General features: G+C 38.0%; 1 protein-coding gene across 1 annotated transcript in view; it reads right to left on the reverse strand.

Annotated features, from left to right (window-relative positions):
• SLC35A1 (solute carrier family 35 member A1) overlaps positions 1-19,878 on the reverse strand; it is a 31,396-nt gene that overhangs the window by 1,741 nt on the left and 9,777 nt on the right. Inside the window, exons 3-7 of the mRNA XM_027551435.1 lie at positions 9,653-9,812; positions 9,324-9,476; positions 3,844-3,910; positions 1,777-1,953; positions 1,154-1,288 (exon numbers count right to left, since the gene is read on the reverse strand). Coding sequence (XP_027407236.1) covers positions 1,154-1,288; positions 1,777-1,953; positions 3,844-3,910; positions 9,324-9,476; positions 9,653-9,812 — 692 coding nt within the window. The remainder of the gene's footprint in view (positions 1-1,153; positions 1,289-1,776; positions 1,954-3,843; positions 3,911-9,323; positions 9,477-9,652; positions 9,813-19,878) is intronic.

Genomic DNA, 19,878 nt, shown 5'->3' on the forward strand with positions numbered 1-19,878 from the left:
TTCCCAGATATTCATTAGGAGTACAGGCATAGGATTTGTTGAGCATAAATTAAGATGGATCAAAACGCAAAGTGAAAATAAGAGAAGAAAAAACATCTAAAGGAGGGCCTAGAAATGGAAAGCAGCTGCCTTTATACAGAACACCTGTGTGCCAGGCACTGTTCGAATAAGCACTTCGCCTAAAATAACCCTAGGAGATGGGTGATCTTGTTCCCAATTTACAGACACAGAAACTGAGACGTGGGTTAAGTAACTTCCCCAAGGCTGTTCAGCTAATAAATGGTACAAGCAAGATTTGAACCATACTACCAATTTTTTTCTAAGATATCTACAACATTGATGTTCTTCTATTTGCATTTATAACAAGTCAGTTTTAAAATGAAATGTAAATACAGGCCAGATCTAATTCTTTTACTTAATGTTGATATTTGACAGATTTTCCTCATGTATTAGTTTATGGTATATCTGATAAGTCAGTATCTCTGCTTAAGTAATTCAGAAGCCAATTAATAGTGGATATGGCTAGGGAAAATCAGAAGGACAAGCATAAAGGAGGTGCCAGAATGCCAGCTACAGTAATGACTTTATTAATTACGTATTAAATGAAATAAAGATAGCTTTATAAAAGAAAATTTAGATTTGGATTGTAGTTTCAAAAGCAGGTTATACCCAAGTCTAAAACGGAAGGTACAAACTAAGGGGGAAATGAAGTTTTACTATTCTTTCCTCAAAAAAAAAAAAAAAAGCCAAGTTTACAGTAATTCCCTGGGGTAAGTAATCAATTCCTCAAGTCCTTCTGTTTCTTTTCTTATGTACCTAGTCATACTGTATTCACGCTGAAGCACTTAAGCTGTCTTGTATATAATACCTGGGAAACAGGAAGGCCCTGACTGCAAAAATGCTCTTCCTACTGAGTAGCCTGCTCACTCTCACACAGAAGTAACACCCTTGGTTTAAGCTCTGGAACCATTTAAATAACAAGTACCGTGAACCCCACATTCCACACATATATGATGCACTTCTAGGATAAACTATAGCAAAACTAAGGAATTTCTGTAAACACTATAAGCAACTGCCATATTTAATAAAAGATGAACCAAGGAAATGAGAAGCTCTTCCCTGTTAAAAACTTACAGTACAAAGTAAGACATACTTATCTGTAATCCAAACAGCATCACTGAAGCAATGGTAGACAGGACAATGGCAGCTGCCGCAGAAAAGCCTTTCATGATATTGTCTGTGTATTTGACCACTATAGACGTGTAGAGGCCTCCAACACTGGCAAGGACTTGTGTACAGAAAGAAAGAGAATCTTAACACTCATATGAAACATTCTATGACGGTGGGGCACTTTTCATCCCCAGAGATGCCATACTAATTTACCTAGGAAAATGCTATTTTCCTTAGACGCAGCCTTCTCAGAGAGTTTGTACTAAAAGTGAGTTGTAATTCCTACAAAACGTTGTTTTTCAGATGCCCAAAGGGCTATGTACTCTACTACTAAACTGTACACACTTATTGCTAACACATTAGGTACTTTTGATTGTGAAGGCAAAAATTGCTTTGGGATAGCTTTGCCACAAAAGTAAGTCAATAAAATCAAAATTACATTTTCAAGCTGGTATTCTCAGTATCAAAGGAACAATTTTAAAATGCTATAAAGGCTTAAATGACATCTAACTTATATTACATAATATAATATAAACTATATTATTATATTGTTAATATTTTTTTTAAAAAAGATCTACCTAGAACTTTTAATTCCTAGATACTTACAGATGACAAACCAGACATAATATGTGTAACCAAAGAAAAATCCTTTTTCTTTAATTTCAGCTCCATCTGACAAGTAGACGCCAACTAATGTCACAACAATCCCCGATAGATACATCTGAATGTTTCTCACCCAAAGGGAAGTGTCTGAACTCTTTAAAACTTTTTCAAAATATACTCCTGAAAGAAAATTAAGCATGCAAATATGAAATAGATATTATTAGAAATTAAAATGTCTTTCATTTAGAATAAAAATCTAAAGATATAAAGTATATGATTTAGGAAACATTTTATATTAATTTGATGCACGTTTATTATGCTGGTTATGACACATGCCATACTGAACATTACCAGTTTGTTTTTACAGAGCATATAGAATTAATAACCAAGAGGGAGCTTTCTAACCCACATTTAATAGGAAATCTTAATATTGTTAAGTTTCTGCCTTTATTATAGCAGTGAGCTAGATCACCAAAGCTGTCTACTAATGCCAATGAAACACTTGGTTTGGTCAGCTAGAAAACTATACTGTTAAGAGTCAATTATCTTAATCATACTCCTATAGTATCTGCTTAGTGATGAATACTCTCCACTTTGCAAAATAACCTATATAATCACCACCAGGAATTTTTTTTTCAGAATAAGTAACACAACCAAAATAAAATTTAAATAGAACCTGCTGAGTGAAGCCACTTTCCTTTAAAGCAGGGGTCCATAGGCCAAGTTCATACACACTGTCAGAAGGAACATGAATTCCCTAACCAGACAGTGTTTTGTGGATATGTGCGTTTTTATGAGGTTGATGATCCATAGCTTTTTAGGTACTCCAAAAAAGCACGTAACTTCTCCCTCAAAAAGTCATATAGCACAGCTATAAGTTCTATACTTGAAATGAATGTGTGTTTAACAAGAACATTAAAGAGTTTCGTTACAAACGCTAGAGACTCTGCCACTAGAGTACCCATCAACTAAAATGAAATGAAAACCAAGATTTTTTTCTTTGATGAACCTATGTTGGAAAGAGCCAGAGAATGGAAACAAACGTAATGGCTACTCCTGTTTCTAACTTTGATTTTCCTCATCTGGAAAAACCATTCAACTATTCAGTTCTCAGTTACTCCAAGCATAGAGGGGTATTAAACCACCTACTGTTTCCTCACTTGTGTACTGAGAGGTTGAACTAAACAGAATGTTGGACACACTTTAACTGTTCAAAATAGTGCTAAAAATCAAATAGTATATTATTTCGAGTGTAAGTCAATTTTTGTTTCTGATTTGCTGTTTAAGAATAAAAGTCTAGCATAATGCTGTCATTAAGTTTATTCCTAAATTTAGATTTTCCCCTCTTATCAAATGACTAGATGAAAAGAGAAAAAGATTACTTTCCCAGTCAAAAATAAAGTACTATAAAATAAAAAAATAGTCTTAACTCTTGAAATAGCACAAATAAATAATAAAGATGTATAGCTATAACTAATATACCCTTTCAGTTTCTTCTCCATTGGAACTATTTGTAAAACATCTCATTTCTTATATTGCACTTAACATTCATACTTTTGTCTCTTCTTGATTCAGTGAGGGATTGCTTTTCCCTACACATGTGAGTCCAGACCTCCATGTTTATCTGATATTAGTGGTTTTGATTCTTCTCTCCCTTTTTGGCTCTTAATTCTGGGTACTAGGTTTTCTGAGGTATTTTCCACCTCCCTTTCCTCCCTACTCCATAATTCCTAATCTGTTGAAGCAGAGAAAGAAATTGAGAGTATGAGGGAAATACAGATAGCAAGCTGGTAACTAGCAACCTAAAGCAGCTGAATCTAGCCTGAGGTCAGTGCCAGAAAAATAGAAATACTTGAGCTTTCTGATGGCTAACTTATTCCATTTTCAGAGGTCTTTTTTCATTTATTTTGGGGTTCTTAGATGGACTGGGAATAGTCAACGATGACAAATACATTCTTAGGTAACTGCAAAAATGAGTAAGGACTGAGATCTAAGCTGAGTTAAACACTACTACATGCTTCCTCGAAAAACAATCTGACAACTGAATAAAGTGGTGCTTTTATGATTTACCTGCAAATCCTGAGCACAATACAGCAACAGCTATAGCACCAAATCCTAACAGTGGATTCTGTTCCACCTGCAATAGTAATGTTTTAAAAGTTATTCTTAGTGACTAAAAACACAACTCATCCAAGAGACCAAACAAATGAATACAAAAATCTGTTTACAGTTCTACTGAAAGTATGTGTATCAGACACAGCTTTTCTGTAGAATAAGACAGGACCAAACAAAATGCCATCCCAGGGACAGACAAAAGTATTAAGTTAAAAACATATTGGTCAAATCACAGGCACAATAAACGATAACCATGTGTGGCTTTTTCCTAATAACAGTGGCACCTGGGCATAGAATTGTGCATAGTCAGCCACCTGTTGGCCTTCCCAGGCGGTGCTAGTGGTAGAGAACCTGCCTGCCAAGGCAAGAGACACGGGTTCGCTCCCTGGGTTGGGAAGATCTGGAGGAGGGCATGGCAACCCCTCCAGTATCCTTGCCAGGAGAATCCTACAGACAGAGAAGCCTGGTGGACTACAGTCCATGGGATCACAAAGAGTCAAACACGACTGAAGCAATTTAGCACGCAAGCAGCAGCCACCACTTAATTTTAACTTCTGACACCACCATAACTCAAGCCCTTATAGGATCAATCATGGAAATGATGACACTTTGACTTGTTTTATTCCCTATCACCTATGGGATAAAGGACTTGTAAGATTTCCAGCTTTACTTAATTTTTATCAGATATTAATAGCATGACTTTTATGTTCCATATACACTATTTTAGATACTAAATGAATAAAGAAGAAGCTGATACACAGCTCTGATTCTTAAATAGTTAATTAATGTAAGAGATTAACATGTATATATAGTCATAATACTTTGCTAACAGATGCAGGTATATGGACCCCCAACCTATTGTTTCAACTTTATTTCCTCTTTCCTAAACTAACCCTCAGGAGCTTTCATCAGTCTCTTCTCAGAGATCAATGTTATCTGAGTGGTAGCACTCAGAAACTACAGGGTTGAGACACATGACTGTCACGTGATAAGCACATACCTTGTTCAAAACAAATAAGCCTGATATAAGGAGAGTATTACTTTAAGGACCTGAGAGAGAAGATATCTGCATGAAGATAAAAGGAGAAATAGAAGATACTATGAACTAATGATTCTGAAAGTATGGTCCCTGGAACAGCAGCAGCAGCAGCATCACCTGTTAGAAATGAAAACTGACAGGCATTCCCCAGACCTACCGAATCATAAACTGTTAGCCTCCACCCTCATAATCTGTTTAACCTTCCTGTTAATTCTGATGTACACTGTTTTGAGGATCACTGCTATAGACTACAATGGATTAACATGGATGCTTTCCTAATATAAACTATAAGACTGGCATAGAGATGAGAAAAAATAATGGAAGGACACTAGAAAGCTCAAGCTACTAAATATAATGTCTGACAAATTCTTGGCTTTTCTGCCAGTTTAATCTCTACAGTTAGGAAAAATGGTGATAGACACTGACTGCTCCTCTAGACTTAATTCTAACTGATAAACTACTGGGCGATGAAGTAGAAGTCATGGAAACTTAAGGGCAGTGTTTTAAGAGGATAAGCAACAGCCAAACACAGCATAGTTAAGGAGACCTGAGCTCCAGTCTTGAATAAATGAAAATTCCAAGAAATAAAACTGAGAAATTCCATAGCTAGTGGGAAGATGGTTCAAGAAGGATAAGAGTTTCAGAAGAATGAGATTCTCATGAATAGTAAACAAGTCAGGTGTCACTAGTTAAGGGTATCTTCAATGAATTCTCATTTTATAGGAACACTAAGAAAAAAAATTACAGTATACAAAACCAAGAGGAAACAACCAGGAATTTTAGTATCAAAAAAACTGAAAACTCAGAATAAGTGGAGGCTTGCAAAAATACTTTGAAGAAGGCCTTTAAAAGAGAAAAGTGTTTCTTTGGCTAAATGACATACTATTAGAGAGCAAGAAAATAAGAGTTACCCAAATATAGTTTCCACTTTCTCTGTGAATAATGATTTTAAATGAATGAATGAATGGAAAGTTAAGTCCAAGATGTGTGGTTTGCTATCATAAAAACACCTACCTAAATTGAGAAGCATCTTGACTAAGAACAGTAGCAAGTCAAGATAGTGTTCACTATATCTGTGAATATTACTAGGGCATGGAAACTATGCCAGAAAATCTGAATTGGGCAAATACTGTCCTGATTTTCAGAAAGGCAGAGCAGAGGAAAAGCTGCAGAAATTATCAAGAGCAGCTTGAGAAGTTGAAGGCAGGCCAGTACACTTACCAAAAGCACAGACTCAAGAGCCACACTGCCTGGGCTCAAGCAAGGTCACTGTGGACCCACTGCTAAGCTTCTTTCCCTATCAGTTTCCTCATATGAAAATGGAAATAAATACACACATCTCATATGATTGGTGTGAGCATAAGTGAGTTAATGTGTGTAAAGCACTTAGAACATTGCTAATAACTAGTGTGACTGCAGTGCTGTTACTGAATACAAGCAAAATCACAGAACAGATGACTTATAGAGCTTAAAAAGTCTAATGGTCATCACACACACACAGTGTGGCTTCAATAAGAAGATGACATACCAAATTGTCTTACTGAAAGGATTCCTAGTTAAGTGATGAGGGGAATTCCACAGAGATAATGTTCAGTAAGAAATCTGACAGATTTGCATAGTATTTTTGTTACTAAGACAGAGAAATGGAGTGAGGATAACTAGTTCTATTCATAGCTGAGTGAATGCTCATATAGCAAAGTGCTAATTAACAGAATAAAACCAAGCTAGACCCACAACCACTATCAACCAGCCAGGCATATGAATGAGCCACCAGAGAAACAGCTCCTCCAAGCTTAGGCAAGTCTTCAGCTGCCTGCAGCCCTGGCTGATACCTTGACTGCAACCTCTTATGAGACCCCTCAAGCCAGAATGTCTAAAAGAAGCCAGAGCTCAGGCACCCTTGAATTCCTGATTCATGAAAACTGTCAGAGATAACAAATGTTTCTTAAGCAAGAGGACAAAAAAGAGTCAAAGAGAGATCTAAAGGCATGTCCACAGAACTCTGATCCTGTCCTGTCTAAAATTTTCAGTGAAGACCCAGAAGACATATGTGTTGCATCTGCAGAAAGCATAATAACATTTCAAGAAAAAGCTAACAACCAATAAGGACTGGAAAGTCCTCAGAGGCTTGAACTGGCTTAATATAAAGGCTTATATTAATAAATATAAATATAAGGCTTAATAAATATAAACACATCTTGCACTTTGGTTTAGAAGCCTGCTGCACAAAACACATCTGAGAAAAACTGTGTGTGTGTGTGTGTGTGTGTGTGTGAAACAGCTACATGTGGTTATATAATCAGTTACAGAATGGATAGCCACCTCCAACCAAAAAAAAAAAAAACCCTGATATAACCTTAGGCTGACTGAACAAGTCTAGAGGTAATTAGCGAACTACAACTCAGCTCAGTTGGTAAAGAATCTGCCTGCAATGCAGGAGACTCGGGTTCTATCCCTGGCTCAGGAAGATCCCCTGGAGAAGGAAGTGGCAGCGCACTCCAGTATTGTCGCCTGGAGAATCCCATGGACAGAGGAGCCTGGTAGACTACAGTCCATGGGGTCACAAGAGTCAGACACAACTTAGCAACTAAACCACCACCAACCACCACCACCACAACTCACACTATTCAGTCAACATCTGGAGATGGTATGAGCTTTGGGGACATACTGAGGAAAAACAATGGCTAAAGGCATCTAGAAAAGAAATACAAGGCAGCACTGGCACGAGCCAGGGATCACAAAGTCTCCAGAAGGCATATTATAGAAAGAAACAAGGTTCTCTCAATAGTGGGACAGAAAAAGACACAGAGGGTAGGGTTGTGACACTGTTCTCAGACATTCCAAGGATCATCATGTGGAGCTAGCAGGGATCTGAGTTACTCTGATGAGAGCAGGGAACAAGAGGCAGTTACAGGAAGCTTCATTCTGTTCAAGATACGAAAGAACTTTCTAGAGTGCTCCAGTAGTCAAATTCTCTGCTTTAGTCTACTAAGCTTTTCATACACATTACCTATGTGAGGTGGACATTTGCTAAACATGTAAAGTGGTCCTGGAAGTTCATATTTAACTTTTAAGTGTTTGCATTATTTCCCAAATAATTTCTCCAATGGTACATCCGAGTTACAATGCAGTACATATTTGATCAGTGTTTGAAATGTCACCAAGAATATAAGCACATTTAAACATCATGTAAAGACAATAAAAACTTAATTTCAAACTCAGTTTCTGAGGAAAAAAAATTCTTCAGCCAGGCCAGAAAGTACGTAAAAAGCTGACTTTTTCTAGTTTCACAAGCTCTGTATACCTCCCCAGCTGCCTTCTGCTCCTAAAAGACCATGGGCCCCCTATGGTCATACCACTCTGAACTCCTCTGATCTTGGAGGCTAAGCAGGGTGGGACCTGGTTAGTACTTGGATGGGAGAACCCATGGTCTCTCATTTGGGAAGAATATGCAGAAGGAAGCTCCTGGCCTTCAGATCCTCCACTGTGGTTCTTCTTTCTACTCTTTGGGAAAACAACCAATTAAAGCATATAATACTTTTTTTAAAAAATCAGGTATATACCTTAATATTTAACTCTTGGACTAAAAGACGTGAAGGCGCCTTTTGCCCTATTTTAGTTATCAATTATCAGGAAAACCACTACTACTCCTCTCTAAGCCCAATTGTTGACAGTGGTTGTTATGTACAAAGCAAAATATTTTGTGACTGCAAGAGAACATGAAAATTAGATGGAGAAAACTTTGCCCGGTATTTCTGAGAAAACATCTAAAAGAGGCCTAGAAATTCTGAACATATACACTGTGTGGAAGTTTGCACAATTTGAGTCACAGGTTAGCTGTTAACTGTGGAACTTTGGATAAGTTACTTCCTCTCTTTGAAGTTACTTCAATTTTGTTATCCATAAAATGAAGGAGGGGCATTATATTGAGTTTAAGATACCATCCATCTCTAACGTATTTTATGCATATTCTCCGCTTTAAAAAAAAGCCGCCAGTATACCTCTCCTTAACAATAACATTTTCCTGAGGAGAAAAAAGGATATATGTAAGGCAAAGGTTCAAAGTGAAAGTGAAATCACTCAGTCATGTCCAACTCTTTGCGATCCCATGGACTGTAGCCTACCAGGCTCCTCCATCCATGGGATTTTCCAGGCAAGAGTACTGGAGTGGGTTGCCATTTCCTTCTCCAGAGTATCTTCCCGACCCAGGCATTAAATCCCGGTCTTCCGCATTGTAGGCAAATGCTTTACTGTCTGAGCCACCAGGGAAGTCTGGCAAAGGTTATTTTCACTCAAAGAAATATAATCAAGCTCCATGCATCAGTGTGACTGTCTGAAGTGCATAAGACTTTAAAAAGTTTCCTAGTTTAGTTACATTAAGTATTTTGTTTCTTACCACGACTTTTGTGGCTTGGGCTGGTTTCCACTGTACGAGTATGACTCCCCCACACAGCATAAAAACTGAAATCCACTGTAACTTGCTAAGCGTCCGGTTTAACATTAAAACAGTACATAGAGCAGTGCAGGGAATCTTCAATTGGTACGTCACCTAAGAACAAAACAATGAACTAATCAACTCAGCTAACATTAGACTCTGACACAAATATATATCTGGTATCATTAATAGAACTGAGAAAAATATTTGATAGTGAGATAAAGGGTTAATAAAAATCCTTTCGCCATAAAAACGTTTTTAAAGATTCTGCACTTTTGATTACCACCTACCTGGTACACTGCTGCATCCAGATTGCTCAGAGCTAGAAAAGCCATGTTGTTCTGCACAGCATACACTAAGGAAGGCACGCTCAACTTCATCAGCTCCTTGGGGCTCCCCAAGACATTCTCTCTCAAAGATGCCTTGAATCTACCCAGATTACCAGTTTCTCTTTGAAAACAAAAAGGGGAAATGAGAGGAGGTGAGGAAGAACATGAAAGGTCATCCTGTTAGATACCATCACAGGTAGGGGAGCTACAATGCGTTAAGTTCACTGATAGAATTTAGCAAACTTAGTTTATTTTTAGAATTTTTGACTAATTTTAGATTTATTAAAAGAAATATACCAACAATAAGTGGAAAACAATTACAATTTCTATTTGGGAAAATATGACAACTTGGTTTACCATCATCCACCTCTGCTCAGAGCTCCAGAGGCTTCTGAGTATATGAAATTATGAGATAACAGGAAACCAGAATTGCTGATATTACCCATAAAAAATTAATCCCTGCCACTTTAACTGCCATTATATCAAGTTTACCCTGATTATTTTTTAGATTAATCAGACTGCATATCTGTTTTAAACAATTTTTAATTACAACAGATTTAAACTGCAAACAAAAGGAAAAAGCTTTAGTACTTAAAGAAGTTACTTGAGATTAATTTATAAATATTGACCTGCATCACTCAATGAGATAGGAATAGGAATTGAGTGATGTAGGTCAATATTATTTGTAAACTAATTCGGTGTTTGTGCAATATGGTGGACAATAAATCTTTAGATAACCATATTCTCATAAAACTCAAGTATGTATCTATATAACTTTGCAGGAAATCTGAATAATTAATACCAGTAAACTGTATCTACAGTGTACATAAAGTTCACTACTTGACTGCATATTGATTAATGCATGCTCTTAAGTATTCTTATTCTTCTGCAGGAGGAACTATTGATAGCTAATCTGACTCATACTTTCCCCTGCTATAAATCAGCTCATTTATTCCCTGAAAATACATATCAAAGAACACTTTCATAAGCATCAACACCAAAAAATGTTATATCAAAAGGCTCCTAACTACAGCTCAAAATATCCTTAAGAGGACCATAATGCTTCATTGGGAAGACCAATCTATGTCAACTCACAATGAGCCTCCAAATTTTCGGTTAACATATTAGAATCAACAGTCACTAACTGGGTATTTTCATATTAAATAGGGCAAAAATAATTACCCAGGTTCTGACGGGGAGCAAAAAGTCCATAATGTTGAACCGACTACCCATGCCTTTTCACCACAGAACACTACAGCCCCCAAGAAAATACTTAAGACAGGAAAGTTGGCCTGGACCACAGAAACACACGATGTCCTTAGTTACAGACCGTCTGCTGCCAAATTCAATACACTCCACACCACAATGGGAAATCCTCATGCTGAAAAGTAACACACAGCCTAGAGAGGACAAATGCCATCCAGAAGAGGGAGAGAATACAAGAAAGATGACTGTACTGGGAAAATCTACATAGAGATTTCCAGACACCTGAAGTTTGGCCCTTTAAACCTTTAACATTCTTTTTTTTTAAAAAAAAACAACACAAATCTATGATGTTCCATATAATTCTCCACATCTTAAAAGAGTAAAAAGAAAAATTTCTCAAATTTTCCATTATAAAACTGAAGATAAAAAAAGATTAAAAAGAATCACAGAGGTCCAACTCAAAGAACCATTTTAACAGGTGATATATTAGAAAACATAATTGAACATTTTGTCATAATTCTAAGAAGCACCTTATGATGGACGAAATATAAATCTTACAGAACACCGCTTTCACTGAACCGTTACTTTATGTCCATACAAAATACTTACTTTTCTACTGATGTGTCTTCAGGGTGGTTCCCTAAGGAACTCCTGAAAGATGGGTACCAGTTTGTACCCATCTTTTATGTTCTACTTCCTTTCATGTCTATGTATCTCCCATATACGATTCCTCAAGCTCTAGTTTAGTGGCTATTTATCCCTCCTCTAATCCCCATCTATGGGCAATGCCACCCCACATCCACTCCACAGAGATACTCTAAACACTCAAGAGTATCAGGTGAACTACTGGCTGTCCAGAGATCAGAGCTGGTCTCTTTATCACTGACTCTCTTGCTCTGCACGAGTATGGGCTGCTTACAGATCTGATTGCTTCTTCTATTAACCACCATGCCTGCAACAATAATCAGGGTTGCTGTGGCACCTTTTCTCCATGTCACTTTTTCTTATCACTTCTACACTTTTCAGCTTTCACATCAAAAGAAGGGCTGTGAGACATCACCGGTCAATCTGAATACTCTACTTCTTCAATGTAGCAAAACCAGCAGAGTATGGTGTACTGTGTCCGGATTAACCTTCAGGTCTGTGGCTCCTTATTAGATCCTTTTTATTGGATCTTTTTTCTTGGATGCTTAGGAATTACTACTTCTTCATTGCCAAGAAGGCTTTAGTATCTTTTTCTGGTTTCTTCTCTAATGCAGATATTAGAGAAGCCAAGGTCTACCAGAATGCTATTAGTGGAAAGCTCAAACTTCACCACAGAATTATATCAATATTATGTAATTATAACAAGACATTTGGAAATAAGTTACAAAAAATAGCAGAGGTAGCTAGAAGAACTTGTAAAAGAAAACAAAAGCTCAAGAATAATTAATGACATTGTAGAGTAAAATAAAGGTCCATATAGTCAAAGCTATGATTTTTCCAGTAGTCATGGATGGATGTGAGAGTTGGACCATAAAGACGGCTGAGCGCCAAAGGATTGATGCTTTCAAATTGTGGTGCTGGAGAAGACTCTTGAGAGTCCCCTGGACTGCAAGGAGATCAAACCAGACAATCCTAAAGGAAGTCAACCCTGAATATTCATTGGAAGGACTGACGCTGAAGCTCCAATACCTTGGCCACTTGATGCAAAGAGCCGACTCACTGAAAAAGACCCTGATGCTGGGTAAGGTTGAAAGCAAAAGAAGAGGGTGACAGAGGATGAGATAGATTGCATCACTGACTCAACAAACATGAGTCTGAGCAAACTCCAAGAGATAGTGAAGGACAGGAAAGCCTGGCATGCTGCGTTCCATGGGGTCATGAAGAGTTGGACACCACTTAGCAACTTTCTAAATAACAACTCAACAAACATGAGTCTGAGCAAACTCCAAGAGATAGTGAAGGACAGGAAAGCCTGGCATGCTGCATTCCACGGGGTCATGAAGAGTTGGACACCACTTAGCAACTTCCTAAATAAAGAGATTTATTTAATAAAGTGTCCGACTCTTTGCGACCCCATGGACTGTAGCCCGCCAGGCTCCTCTGTCCATGGGATTCTCCAGGCAAGAATACTGGAGTGGGTTGCCATTTCCTTCTCCAGGGGATCTTCACAACCCAGGGATCGAACCTGGGTCTCCTGCATTGCAGGCAGACACTTGATCCTCTGAGCCACCAGGGAAGCCCTAGTGAAAGGAACACATAAAAACCAAAGGCCATTTTTTCTTCCATTTTCCCACCCTGATATTTTCTTGGAAATCAAATCCCATGCACTTTAATGCGTATATTTTGTTAAAAGCAAATTTATTGAATCTAATTATATAAATGACATTGTGAGATAAGAGAAAACATGTCTAAAATAAAAAAGCATATTTAAAAAAAAATAGTCTGTCCCATTAAATTTACTGTTTGATTTTTATCACTGGAAAAGAATCTATGTTCAACCTCTTGTTACCTGAAGATATGCTGAAGCTCCGTGTTGATTGTAGACAGATTCTGCTGCTGCCTACCCCCCTAAATTTCCTACTAACCGGCTGAAACCAGTTCTTTCTGATCTATGTTTGGTCAAAAGTAGGTCTCATTCTTCCAGCTCCTGATCTGACGAGAACTACTAGGAGACCTAAAATCCTTGGCTAGGTTACCAAGGCACTGTGTAAAATGGAATAATAATACAGCACAAGTTTCTCTTGAGCTTAAGAAATTGCAGTTTTGCTTACAAATTTCTTATCTGCAAAGTTAATCTTCATTCATTATTCTAGGTAATACTATGAAATAGTAAAATAATTTTCTCCAGTCTTACATGGATAAGTAGTTCAAAGATTTAAGATGCATTTATTACTAGACACACACAAAGTAATATGTTTATTTACACATCCTTCTAGGTTTCTTGGAGAAAGCAATGGCACCCCACTCCAGTACTCTTGCCTGGAAAATCCCAAGGAGCCTGGTGGGCTGCAGTCCATGCATGGGGTCGCTAGAGTCGGACAAGACTGAGCGACTTCACTTTCACTTTTCACTTTCCTCTTTCCTGCATTGGAGAAGGAAATGGCAACCCACTCCAGTGTTCTTGCCTGGAGAATCCCAGGGATGGGGGAGCCTGGTGGGCTGCCGTCTATGGGGTCACACAGAGTCCGACACAACTGAAGTGACTTAGCAGCTAGGTTTCTTTAGTCTTTACAGGCTGTGGTGGACAGCAAATTACAAAAAGCTGACTTTGTTCTAAGACAATGTAACAATGTTTGCACTTCCTTTTTCATATCACCAATGACAGATGTAAATCAAAAGTGTTCATTTTAATAGCTATGACAGAGTTTAGTAAAGCTAACTAGCAATTTTCCTGTGAATTGTAGTAATTATTTTATGAACCTAAAACATTTTTACATGTATTTGTTTTATGTTTCAACTGGATTATAACTTAGAAATCAATAACTTAACATTCAAATACTTGCTTTTGCATCAGACTGCTAAGCTGCTCCCCTCTCCACAAAATAGGATGTTTATTTCCTTTACCATATGAGTGGTCTGACTCATACATATACGACTCATTCATATGTATATAACTCATACATATGCACAACAGTGTATATTAAAAGATAATTATGTCTTTGTTTTACAATTGCAGAAGGCTGGATACAATCCAAATGTCCATCAATAGAAACTGGTCTATATAATACATCTGTATAATAGAATACCACACAGCTCTTAAAAAAAATAAGACAGATTTCTATGTATGGACATGGAACCATCTCTAAGATAAAACATTTAAGTGGAAAAAAGTTAAAAAGCAAAGCACAGTGTAAACTTTGTATGCACACAAAATTACAAGCATTGTACATACATACATGTACATGCATTTTAGTTACATGCACTAAAATTCCCCAGTCAGACCATTTAAACCTTAAACCTTATTTATCAAGTAAGGTAGCCACCCGTCAATTCTTCCCCCCAGTCCCCATTTTTTTTGGCAGTTCTAACTTATGATAAAAACAAGTATAATTTCATATTTCAAAAATTACTGAAACTTAAAAGTAAAATCAAACAAAGATGGTGGAAAACTCCAAATTAATTACAAACAAACAAACCAAAAAGAAAAAACAAACCTGTCAGTTTTTTTCATGAATACCAAAATAACACTGATGGAGAAAAACAGAACTAACGCAAGTATTCTAAAATACAGTCTTTTTACTGTATGCTCCAAAACTAAATGCAAAAAGAACTACATACAAATACTGAACTTTAGTTAGTAGGTTTGCTTTTCCACAGCTGTATGTTAGAAATTCTGAATCTACTTATTATATATTCTAGGACTGAGCAAATAAGTAAATATCTTTAAAATAATGAAAGTCAAACTTACCATCATTGGAAAAGAAAATACAGAAAAGGGGAAAGTTGTAATGAACTCTGTGGTACTGGGTCAGAATTGCAGGTATCAAACAATATATAACTCATAGTTATATACATACATATATAGAAACAGAGTAAAGGGCCCAGAAATAATGTTATCTCTCCAGTACCAATGTGCACATCGTGCATCCAGATTCTGGTTTCTAAATACCATTCTTGTAAAAAAGAAAGGTTTCCTAGAGAAATTATGGTTTCAGGATTGGGGCAGGGAACGCACCCTTTGTTATGCTAAAAGAAACTACTCAAAGATTGGTAAGAATATGAAAAAGACAGAGGAAGGAAAAAAGACAAAAAAAAAAAAAACGGGGAAACTTGAGGATGATCCCACTGTCCAAATCTGGTGTGAGCACAGAAATAAAGAGTGATAATAATGGATTCCAGCCATCATAATAAGATAATCCATGAATCTACACTGAGAGTGAGAGGTGGATGGAGGGAGCAAAGGACAGAAAGAAGGAAAAGCTTCTTAGAGTAGAATATGTGTGTATATGTTAGTTGCTCAATCGGTTCCAACTCTTATGCAGTCCCATGGGCTGCAGCCTGCCAGGCTCCTCTGTCCGTGGGACCTCCAGGCAAGAATACTGCAGTGGGTTGCCTTGGTCTCCTCCAGGGAATCTTCGACCCAGGAATAGAACCTGGGTCTCCTGCATTGCAGGCGGATTCTTTACTGTCAGAGCCACCACGGAAGACCCTCAGAGTAGAAGGCCAACCAATCAATGTGTAGGGAGTGTTAGAATTGGGAAATTACTATTTGGAAACATCAAATCAAAAAATGAAGAGAAAGAGGATATTTACCTAGTTTCAAAATATCTCTCCATAAGATACTTATTAGTTACAAAGAGAAAATTGGTGACTTTATTTGGCGAAACCTGGCAATGGCACCCCACTCCAGTACTCTTGCCTGGAAATTCCCATGGACGGAGGAGCTTGGTGGGCTGCAGTCCATGGGGTCGCAAAGAGTCCGACACGACTGAGCAACTTCACTTTCACTTTTCACTTTGATGCACTGGAGAAGGAAATGGCAACCCACTCCAGTGTTCTTGCCTGGAGAATCCCAGGGACGGGGGAGCCTGGTGGGCTGCCGTCTATGGGGTCTCACAGAGTCAGACATGACTGAAGCAACTTAGCAGCAGCAGCAGGCACTACCTTAATCAAGAAATCAAAGTTAAATCACCAGTAATGGGGGCAAATAGACATTATGTGCTTCTTGATAAGCTGCACTGAGAAGGAGTATCACTTCTGTGATATTCCTGACCAAAAACCTAATCATAATAAAGCATTCAACAAACAAACTGAAGGATATTCTACAAAGCAAATGGACTATGCTCTTTAACAGTGGCAAACACATAACAGTCTCAGGTTACAGGCAGCTAGAGGTAAAACTAAAGTGTGATTATGTTATTATTAAAGGACACCAGTGGGCAACTGACAAAATTATCTAAGGTCTGTGAATTAGTTAGCAGTATCACGTCAATACTAATGCCTCAAATTTGATATATGTGAGTATGTAAGAGAATGTTATGTTTTTTAGAAAATATGCACTGAAGAATTTAGGGACAAGGGCAGCTTGTGTAAAACTTGCTCTCAAACAGTTCATAGAAACTTTATACCCACATACAAATGCACAGAAATCAAGAATATGATAAAACACACATGGTAAAATGTTAACATTTGGAAATGAAAACTTAAGAAAAAAAATAAAACTACTGAGGTGTCTAACAATGCTACTACTAAATGCTTATCTTTGCCCTGGCTAATCACATAACAGCTCAATTATTTCATTGTTCTAAAAGACTAATAATTTGAAAATAAAAATCAGGGAACTTTCTAATGCTGTCACTGCCAGTCATTTTCTAGGGATCTTTGGCAAACTAAAACTTCCCTCAGCCTCAGATTTCTCATTACAGAAGATGAAATAATACCTAAGGCTAAAACAGTGGAACAAGAATCAAACAAAAACTGTGTTTACCTGTGTGTCTCCCTCACCTGTTCTTAAGTGGAGAATGTTTCCTTAACACCTTTACTCTCTGGCAGCCTGCCATTCTCAACAGCAACAATCCTGACTGTCTGAAGACAGCAAGAGCAGTTGCTGCAATCTTAAAAGAGGATGTTTGGCACTTTACATAACACATTTCGACAGTGATTAACAGCCAGTATTCCAGAGAGTGGTCACTTCCTTTCCAAAAAAATGAAGTTAGATATATGCTCATTGGGTTTTCAAAAATTTTTTTCACAACAAACACCCAAAGAAGCATTATTCTTTGGTTTTTCTAAGGAAATTTCAACTTATTATACATTATAGCAATAGTGCTGAAGTGCCAGAAAGTTGTGGTGTGCCTTATGGAGAAAACACGGTAGATAAGCTTTGTCCCGGCATGAATTACAGCACTCCTGGCCCTGAGTTCAATGCTAATAAGTCAACAATACATATTAAATGAGGTGTCTTTAAACAGAAACAAGGTTCTATGGTGATCAGCTGATGAAAATGTTGTGACCAGAGGCTCACAGGAACCTATCCCTGCTCCTCTACAAGCAAGTTCAGTAATCACTAATTCAGTGTTCGTGGGAACTACTGCGATAGTAGTAATCAACTGTTTATCCAAAGCCATCACCAGTCCTGTAGCTTCTACTTCTGAGAAGCAGAAGCTTCTCTTCATCACACTGTCATCATGCCCACAATCCCCAGGCTGTCATAAGCTTCTTTACTCCCAACTCTTACACCCTTCTTGTCCATTCTCCTCAAAGGAGCCAAAGTGACTCACCATACTATGAGTCGCCTTGTTAGTCCCTGGTTTCATCCTTTTGGTGATTTCCTGATGCACTTGAGATAAAATCTGAACTCCTTCACAGGCACACAGTTCCTCTTGATGCCTGCCCACCTCTCCTGCTTCGTGTTAGTACCACTCCACTCTCATAGCACTCCAGTGATCTGTTGTTGTTCTTCAACACACTGTCTCTTTACAGTGTTTTACCTTCTCTTTACCTTCTCTCTGCTCTTTTCTTGCCCATCTTCTGCTTGATCTTCAGGTCTGTGTTAAACATAACTTCCTCATATTCAAATGGAGACCCCCCCCCTCTTACTTATTTACAGCATCCTCTATTTATCCTCTGGTGGCTCAGCAGTAAAGTAGGAGACATGGGTTTGATCCCTGGGTCAGGAAGATTCCCTGGAGAAGGAAATGGCAACCCACTCCAGTAATCTTGCCTGAGAAATTCCATGAACAGAAGAGCCTGGTGGGCCATAGTCCATTGGGTTGCAAAAGAATTGGACATGACTTAGCTACCATGCAACAAACTACTTATCCTCCTACCACCACCCACTGATTATTCATTTGCTTAATATCTAGTTCTCCACCAGACTCAAGCTCCATGAGGACAGAATAGATCTTTTTAATTTGCAGCTATATTTCTTACATCCTGAAAAGTGCTGAGCAAATAACTGCTACTGCTACTGCTAAGTCACTTCAGTCGTGTCCGACTCTGTGCAGCCCCAGAGACAGCAGCCCACCTGGCTCCGCCGTCCCTGGGACTCTCCAGGCAAGAATACTGGAGTGGGTTGCCATTTCCTTCTCCAATGCATTAAAGTGAAAAGTGAAAGTGAAGTTGCTCAGTCGTGTCCGACTCCTAGCGACCCCATGGACTGCAGCCCACCAGGCTCCTCTGTCCATGGGATTTTCCAGGCAAGAGCAAATAACTGGGGCTTGATAAATGAATGAACCTGACTATTGCACTACATCTTTTTAGCAATATATTGAAACAAAGCATGACTATATTTAAAATGTTTGTTTGGGACTTCCCTAGTGGTCCAGTGGTTGGGACTTCGCCTTCCAATGCAGGGGGAGAGGGTTCCATCCCTGGTCATGGAGCTAAGACCCCACATGTGTCGCCAAAGCATAAAACACAGAAACAAACGAAAAAAAAAAAAAAAAAAACATAAAACAGAGGCAATATTGTAACAAATTCAAGTTTTAAAAAGCGGAAACATAAAACAGGAGCAATATTGTAACAAATTCAATAAAGACTTTAAAAATAGTCCACATCTTAAAAAAAAATTAGAAAAAAATGTTTGAAGGTAGTGAAACAGAGTATTTGGACATGGCAGTGACACATTTCTCTTTAAGTGAACTTAATTATAAGCAAGACTTTAAGAACTTTTAAGAACTGTTCTGAGTCTCTGCCCCCATCTCCACACAGTATAAAATGATATGTACTTACTTTAACAATTAGCCAACCTGGCATGCTGCAATTCATGGGGTTGCAAAGAGTCGGACACGACTGAGCAACTGAACTGAACTGAAGCATACTACTGAGCAAAGAGCATTACTGGAGGGACCATCCTAAGTAAGTGGGGCAAGCTTTGCACACATCAGAAACAAGTGAGGTTCTGGAGTTATCAACTCGATAAAGTTAGTGCCCTTTAACAGAGTGTAAAGAGTGGGAAGAAGCGAATAAGCTTTTACCTCCTTTAACAGTTTTTTCCATTGACATGGTAGTTCACTTTTTCCCTTTTCTGTCATTATCTAAAACTTTCCAATCAA

This window comes from Bos indicus x Bos taurus, chromosome 9, assembly GCF_003369695.1.
Source record: "Bos indicus x Bos taurus breed Angus x Brahman F1 hybrid chromosome 9, Bos_hybrid_MaternalHap_v2.0, whole genome shotgun sequence".
Lineage (NCBI taxonomy): Eukaryota > Metazoa > Chordata > Mammalia > Artiodactyla > Bovidae > Bos > Bos indicus x Bos taurus.